Genomic DNA, 8,814 nt, shown 5'->3' with positions numbered 1-8,814 from the left:
CATACACTTGTGAAGAACATAATGCCATGGCTCTCTTGAGTTTCCAGTTATTTCTACAACTCTGATTTTTCTCCGATAGAGTGATTGGAACAGATACTTCTTTGTCACAAAAAACATTCATGAAGTTTGATTCTTTTATGACTTTATCATGGGTTAACAGAAAAAGTGATCAAATCTGCTGGGTCAAAAATATACATACATGGATCTGAAAAAGCGAATCATTGACTTGAACAAGTCAGGAAAGTCACTTGGAGCCATTTCAAAGCAGCTGCAGGTCCCAAGAGCAACAGTGCAAACAATTGTTTGTAAGTATAAAGTGCATGGCACTGTTTTGTCACTGCCACGATCAGGAAGAAAACGCAAGCTATCACCTGCTGCTGAGAGAAAATTGGTCAGGAGGGTGAAGATTCAACCGAGAATCACCAAAAAGCAGATCTGCCAAGAATTAGAAGCTGCTGGAACACAGGTGTCAGTGTCCACAGTCAAGCGTGTTTTGCATCTCCATGGACTGAGAGGCTGCCGTGCAAGAAGGAAGCCCTGGCTCCAAAAGCGGCACCTTAAGGCTCGACTGAAGTTTGCTGCTGATCACATGGACAAAGATAAGACCTTCTGGAGGAAAGTTCTGTGGTCAGACGAAACAAAAATCGAGCTGTTTGGCCACAATGCCCAGCAATATGTTTGGAGGAGAAAAGGTGAGGCCTTTAACCACAAGTACACCATGCCTACCGTCAAGCACGGTGGTGGTAGTATTATGGTGTGGGGCTGTTTTGCTGCCAATGGAACTGGTGCTTTACAGAGAGTAAATGGGATAATGAAGAAGGAGGATTACCTTCAAATTCTTCAAGATAACCTAACGTCACCAGCCCGAAGATTGGGTCTTGGGCGCAGTTGGGTGTTCCAACAGGACAATGACCCCAAACACACATCAAAAGTGGTAATGGAATGGCTAAATCAGGCTAGAATTAAGGTTTTCGAATGGCCTTCCCAAAGTCCTGACTAAAACCCCATTGAGAACTTGTGGACAATGCTGAAGAAACAAGTCCATGTCAGAAAGCCATCAAATTTAACTGAACTGCACCAATTCTGTCAAGAGGCGTAGTCAAAGATTCAACCAGAAGCTTGCCAGAAGCTTGTGGATGGCTACCGAAAGCGCCTAATTGAAGTGAAAATGGCCAAGGGACATGTTACCAAATATTAGCGCTGCTGTATGTATATTTTTGACCCAGCAGATTTGATCACTTTTATCTGTTCACTCATAATAAAGTCATAAAAGAACCAATCTTCATGAATGTTTTTTGTGACAAAGAAGTATCTGTTCCAATCACTCTATCAGAGAAAAATCAGAGTTGTAGAAATAACTGGAAACTCAAGAGAGCCATGACATTATGTTCTTCACAAGTGTATGTAAACTTTTGACCACAACTGTAAATGCCTAATCTGTTCCAAGCGCCCCAAAACTGAGACATAAATCTTTCATAAAGCATAAAAATGTATTAAAACATGTAACAAACAAATATGACAATTAAATTATTAGACAATAACAATTAAATAAGAGTTGCGCATCATGTAAAAAACTAAAAATAAAAGTTAATACGCCCATGTAAAGCTGTCGGAACACGAGAGGGGAATGAAGAGGACGCTGGGATACACACATATGCATAGAGGTCCTGCTTAGCCAATTGGATGCCAGAAAGATGCTATGCAATAGCCAATGGAAGAGTAGCTAGAAGTACAGTGGTATGAAAAAATATCTGAACCTTTTGGAATTTCTCACATTTCTGCATAAAATCATCATCAAATGTGATCTGATCTTTGTCAAAATCACAGATGTAAAGACAATGTCTGTTTTAACTAAAACCACCCAAACATTTATAGGTTTTGATATTTTAGTGAGGATACCATGCAAACAATGACAGAAGGGGGAAAATAAGCAAGTGAAACCTCTACCTAGGGAGACGTAAAGAACAACTGAAGCCAATTTTTACCAAACAATTTAAGTCAGGTGTGTGCCCAATCACTGATGAGTGGTTTAAAACTGCCCTGCACGCTATAAAACACACACCTGGTAAGAATTGTCTTGATGAGAAGCATTGTCTGATGTGCATCACAGCTCAGTCAAAAGAGTGGTCTGAAGACCTCCGATCAAGTATTATTGATTTGTATAAACCTGGGAAAGGATACAAAACAATCTCTAAAAGTCTGGATGTTTGTCAATCGACAGTTGGACAAGTTGTCTACAAATGGAGAGAGTTTGGCACTGCTTCTCTCCCAAGGAGTGGCCGTCCACCAAAGATGACGCCAAGAGTACAGCGCAGAATACTCAGAGAGGTAAAAAGAGAACCCTAGAATTTCTGCTAAAGACTTACAGGAATCACTGGCACAGTCCAATATCTCTGTGCACACATCAACTACATATATGTAAAACTTTGGCCAAGAATGGTGCTCATGGGAGGACTCCACGGAGGAAGCCACTACTGTCTAAGAAAAAAACATTGTTGCTCGTTTAATGTTCGCAAAAAGGCACTTGGACACTCCACAGAAGTTTTGGTAAAATATTTTGTGGACTAATGAAACCAAAGTTGAATTGTTTAGGAGTAACAAACAACGTCATGTGTCGAGGAAAAATGGAACAGCTCACAAACATCAACACCTCATCCCCACCATGAAGCATTGTGGAGGAGCATCTTGATTTGGGGCTGTTTTGCTACCTCAGGGTCTGGACAGTTAGCAATCATTAATGGAAGAATGAATTCTAAAGTTCATCAGGATGTTTTGCAGGAAAACCTGAGGCCGTCTGTCAGACAGTTGAACCTAAAAAGAGGATGGATGCTGCAACAAGACAATGATCCAATACACAGAAGTAAATCAACTTCAGAATGGTTTTAGAAGAACAAAATACACGTTCTGGAGTGGACAAGTCAAAGTCCAGACTTGAACCCCATTGAAATGCTGTGGCATGAGCTAAAGACAGTGATTCATGCCAGACATCCCATGAATCGAACTGAACTACAGCAGTACTGTCGAGAAGAATGGGCAATAGAAACGATTAGTCCTGATCGATGTGCCAGACTGATCTGCAGCTACAGGAAGCGTCTGGTTGAAGTTGAAGTCTGTTTTTTCATCTGTGCTATTTTGACAAAGATCAGACTACATTTGATTGTGGTTTTATGTAGAAATGGGAGAAATTCCAAAATGTTCAGATACTTTTTCATACCACTGTATGTTACGTTCAGTAAACTCTTGGAGCAGCAAGTACCGGCCTTTACTGTATTTTTACCTTTCGTATCCTAAAATTTTGGAGGGGATACACCTAATAACAGATAGGACGTGAAGAAGGAAGTAAGGGCAGGTTTGCGTATGACTATTACTACTGTATTGTCTATACCTGTAGTCAAAAGTTGTGAGACAATGTATCAAAAAACCTTTGACTGCATACCTTTCAACTTATTACGGCTTTGTTTGTATGACCATGTGATTAATCACAGTTTAAAATTTTTACCATGAAATATAATGTCAGGCAGGAAAACACAGACGTAAAATTTATTTCAAAATAATTTATTTGCATATAATTGGAATGAAGGAATGACAGGTTGATACATTTGTGATGGCACTGGTTAGCTTCCATACAGAAAAAAAAAAAAAATTGGCCTATACAGAAACCACCCTTTCAAACCTGGACAAAATGGATAAATATATTAGTAAATAAATATATTAGTGACATGTCACTATATTGAAATGTTCTATTATATATATAAAATACAACACTATTTGTTTTGTTGTACTCTCTTTGTACACAAGTATCTAAAATATACTGACATCCCTTGGTGTTCTGGAGATTTTTTTTTTTTTTTTTTTGCACTCTTAAAAGATAAGGCAGTTTAAGCTTAAAATTCTTGCAAAACATACACAAACAGAAGTGTTCAAAATCATTGATATGCAAAATGCTTTTATTTGTGTGCTCTGCCTTTTGGGCTTGTTTCAAACACTTTTTATTTTTATTTATTTATTTTTTTAAAGAAGTAGTTTTTTTTCTTTTTTTTTACTGAATTCTGTCTATATGTGCTTCACCCAAAGTGCTACTTTCAATTCAGTCACGGCCATCGACAAAAAAAGAAGAAGAAGAAAAAAAGACGCCCTGATTCTTAACTCCAGGGCTACCATTGACATATACATACACATCTGATCTATTTAAGTGAGAAGGCAGCAGCGAATGAAACCTTCCGACTTTAAATGGATCGGACGTCTAATCGTGATAAACTCATCCACAAGACCGGACGTCTATCGTCTTTGACGGCAATGAAAGAGAAAGTAATCCAATTGATGAAAGGATGTTGGTAAGAAAGAAAAGGAAACATTTCTACAAAGGCACCGTTTTCAAGATTTTCACTCCGTGGTTGGCTGCATCATGCGGAAAACATTTACAATGTGGCTTGTGAACGCATAAGGCACAAGTGAGGATTGAGTAAGTGCTACAAGTAACATTGCAATGCCCAGGGGCTTTAACGAATGGCACAAAAAGTGTATCTGCAGTTGGACTGCCCTTTATCAAAGTAAAGTAAGTAAGGTGAGTCGGGACAAAAACTACTGGAAAATTTGTTCTTGGTGAGGTTCAGCTGTATGTGCAAAGGTCAAGTGTTGAGTGGTTAAAATAGGCAGAGAGCAAATTTGAAACGTTTGAAGTTGCAGAAATTTTGATTTTAGAGTAGAAAACACACATTTCAGGGTATCAAAATGTATATATACCAAAATATTTATTTCTTGTGTAATTTATTTTAAGGGTGGACCAAATTTTTTAAATAGTTGCCAATGTTTAGCAATTCCTAAGATGATCCTCAGAGTTCTCCCCTAATGACAAGATGATGTCATTTGAACAGCTCGTGGCAGCTAAGGCAGTATTTCACTTGTATGACATTTTTCATAAAGGCACCGGATTATTTCAACAGTTCCAATGAATGATTTTGAGTAGTTTCCGTCGTTGGAAAGGATGGGCTGAGCACAAAAGATGGAAAAAATGTCATCCCTCTAAAGCATAGTGCTAATGGGGCAACACAATTCAGTCATAGGCCTGGGCGATAAATCATTTGTTCATCATCAGTTTGTTTTATTGTGGATGATTAAAAAAATAATTGAGTTTTTGTTGTTGATTTTTGCCAAAAAAGAAGTCTCGCAACCACTTAAATATATTACTCCACAAGAATAGTAATTGTTTTCTTCGTCAAGTTATGACTTTGTATTTGGGGCTTGACAACAAAAATAGTGGGAGAGAAAGAATTTTAAGGCAGAAAGTTTGCAATTTATTTACATTACTTTAGTTCAACATGTAACTTTTTTTTTTTTTTTTTACTGAAAGTATTTTTGGTTATTTAAATAAATCTTAACCCCTTACAGACCTGCCATCCACATATTTGGACAACACATTTTTGGGCCATGTAGGCCACAATGTTAGCATTTTTTATACAAGTGATGCAGAGGTGAGAGGTCCGTTACATTTACTTGAGTAACTTTTAAATGTACTTCTAAGAGTAGTTTTACCAAGGTATATGTTTTAATTGAGAAGATTTGTGACGAAAAAACGCTACTCTTACTCCGCTACTTTGGGCTACAAAAGAGTCGTTACATCTTTCCTCTTCATTCTACATATTAGATTCATTATTTTTTAGCCAGCGATGCTAAAAGTAGCTCTACCAATTTCACCAATGAGATGTCGCAACAATAATCACATGACTCCATTTTACCAGTCAAACCCAAGCTTGCCGTTCTATCTTCACGCCAGCCTGTTCATTCACATGGTGTCTTTAAAGCACCATAAAAAATGAAGTATTTGATTAGGAGCGCTGCAATCAACATGACTCGAAAGTGCATATTTTAACCTCTCTCCCAGTTTTTATTTGGCATCGACTGACCACAGAAAACCGGAGATATGATCCTTTTAAATTCAAAATAGTAATTATGAAGAAACTCTTCACGATACAAACTAGGAACTATTTTCTTCACCAGAGGGCACTCATGCGCTTTGGACAAATAGTGGTTCATTAATGTAATTTTTTTTTCTCTCGACAGAATTCAATGATTTTTTTTTTTTTTTTGTATTTCTTTTAGGGCTGTCAAAATTAACGTGTTAATGCGTGGTAATTAATTTTTTAAAATTAATCACGTTAAAATATTTGACGCAATTAACGCACATGTCCCTCTCAGACAGTATTTTGGTAAGTTTTACAGCAAGGCGTTTTGTGCTGTCTAACAGCGAACTCTTGTGGTCGCTTTGCGACATGGTTTATTTTTTTCTTGCCAGTTCAATATGGCTGCACGACGTCTCTGTTGTGCTTATATGATCCTTGGAAAAGATTTGTCCGTAAGTATGGTTGTTGTAAAGAATGTACATATTATGTTAATAAGCGAAATGTTATATTTTTTGTATGAGACGCTTTTTGTTTATGTTCAGTCAACCTGTATAGCGTGCTAAGCTAACGTTGTTGCTAATGCAATGCTTGTTTACTTTTTTTTTTGTAGTTTTACGTAAACGGTCTAAAGAGGACAATGGTTTGAGGCCATTTTATTAATAAATCAGATGAAAAAGGAAGAAGTCTGATTATTAAGGCGTCGTTCACTAGCTGTCTAGCTTTGGAAAAAGTAGACGCTTCGGAGTGAGGACAGCATAGCCAGATTTAAATGACAGTACAGTGAAATGCCCACTACAGTCCTTATGTATCGTATGTTGAATGTATATATCCATCTTGTGTCTTATCTTTCCATTGCAACAATTTATTTTACAGAATATATATATAATTCACAGAAAAATATGGCATATTTTATAGATGGTTTGAATTGCGATTAATTACGATTAATTAATTTTTAAGCTGTAATTAACTCGATTAAAAATTTTAATCGTTTGACAGCCCTAATTTCTTTGTCTAAATGTGGTTATGTAATGGGTTATTGTTCATTATTATTATAACAATAGTTTGTATAGATAATTTTGTGCTCAGGAAAAAAAAAAAAAAACATTGTTTAAAGAAAAAAATCAACAAAAATATAAGCAGTTTCTCATAATGTTACTCATTACTTGAGTATTCTTTTCACCAAATACTTTTTACGTGTACTTGTGTAAATTTTTTGGACAACTACTCTTACTTTTTTCGAGTAATATCATTTTTAAGTAACGCTACTCTTACTTGAGTAAATTTTTTGGCTGCTCTACCCACCTCTGAAGTGATGTACATATATGTGGATGTCAGATCTGTTATAATTTCATTTTTTATTTTAAAAATTATCACTATTTGTTTTTATACATTTTTTATGAATAAAATTATAAATAAATAAACATGTTCATAGACAAAACCCTCTGAAATATTATTTTCAATTTCAACTTTTCAATTTCATAATATTTAATTCATTGCCTGCCATTAAGAACAATAGAAATCCAATTCATTTATACTGGGAAGTCTGCCTGTGAAAGCGCATCCCATTTTGACTGGGAGGGGTGAAGGAAGGAATTGACATTCAAACATTTGTTCATTCACCCCTTCCAGTCAAAAATGAATTAGCCATCTAACGCCGTCAAAGGCAGGGCAGTGTTAAACTTGTTTTGTCCTTTCTCGGTCTTTTGTTCGTCGCCTTGATTTTATTTTTAGGTCATATCGCCCAGCCCTATTCAGTCATTTTGAAAACAAAACATTGTACAAAAAAGAAACAAAAACAAAAAATGAAAGGAGCTGCCATTACTAAGGTATGCTATCAAAAATGAAGCCAATGGAAGGCTCAGCAACCTCAGTGAACTGTCACCGAAATAAGCTTTTCCTACGTTAGACTAGCAACATGACATTTTTTAGGTGGTGGAAGCTACTTGGATCTGATAAAAATTTAAACCCAAAAATCTACAGCAGTACCTTGAAAGAAAAACCCTGTGTATGAGGCAAGACAAAATCTGAGGTAGGCTTAGAGAGAGACGTTTCATCAGCTGAGGCTTGACTCAGTGACAAAGAAGATGAAGGTCACGCAAGTGAACGAAGGTACCGCGGTGAGCAAACAAGATGTTCTGAAAGAAAACAGGCACGCGCACGTGGAGTCCGACTTCATGAGGGTCGACAACCAGACCGAAAAGACCCTTTGTGGTGTTTCCACGTCAACTCCTGATTGTCATGTAAAGCACTTGAATGAGTGTTGGTGGCTTATTTTTTCCAGGGATTTGACCCAGAATGACATGACGACAAAATGATATTAATGGTACATTCTGGCAAGGGATGGTAATGTAAATCCTGTATCTTGGCAAAGCAGAGTGACTTTGTGGCAGCAGACGAGAGCACAAGCAACTAAAAGGATCATCCATTGTGGCTCCTGTGTAGCAGCGTCATATTAGGGAAACAAGTTCTCAAACACCAGACTCTTCTTCAGATCCTGCGAACAAATACATAAAATTAATAATAAGAAAGTTTTGCAACATAATAGAGAATCTCTGAAGTTAATCACTGTCAAGTCTAGGGATGGAAATTGATACGATTTTTACGATTCCCTTTAATTATTTAAGTATATCTTTTCATGGGACAGCACTGGTAAAATGACACTTTGACACAAAGAAAATTAGTCTGTGTGCAGCTTATATAATAGAGTTAATATAATAACCACAAAATAACTCAAAACATAGCCATTAATATCTAAACCCTTGGCAAAAAAAGTGAGTACACCCATTAGAAACTACGTACATCCCTAAATGTCCAAATTGAGTACTGCTTGTCATTTTCCTGCCAAAATGTCATGTGACTCGTTACAGGAGTGCTGTCAGCATTGCTGCAGAGATTGAAGATGATACTCCGTACT

At 36.8% G+C, this 8,814-nt stretch overlaps 1 protein-coding gene across 1 annotated transcript in view; it reads right to left on the bottom strand.

Annotated features, from left to right (window-relative positions):
* Nucleotides 1-3,336: 3,336 nt before the first annotated feature.
* Nucleotides 3,337-8,814, bottom strand: part of LOC130906163 (E3 ubiquitin-protein ligase RNF43) — a 197,966-nt gene continuing 192,488 nt past the window's right edge. The window contains exon 9 of the mRNA XM_057820147.1: nucleotides 3,337-8,394. Within this exon, the coding sequence (XP_057676130.1) occupies nucleotides 8,369-8,394 (26 nt within the window). The 3' untranslated portion in view covers nucleotides 3,337-8,368. The remainder of the gene's footprint in view (nucleotides 8,395-8,814) is intronic.

This window comes from Corythoichthys intestinalis, chromosome 18 (genome assembly GCF_030265065.1).
Source record: "Corythoichthys intestinalis isolate RoL2023-P3 chromosome 18, ASM3026506v1, whole genome shotgun sequence".
Lineage (NCBI taxonomy): Eukaryota > Metazoa > Chordata > Actinopteri > Syngnathiformes > Syngnathidae > Corythoichthys > Corythoichthys intestinalis.
The sequence above is the reverse complement of the archived record's forward strand: the minus strand, read 5'-3'. Positions and strand labels throughout refer to the sequence as shown.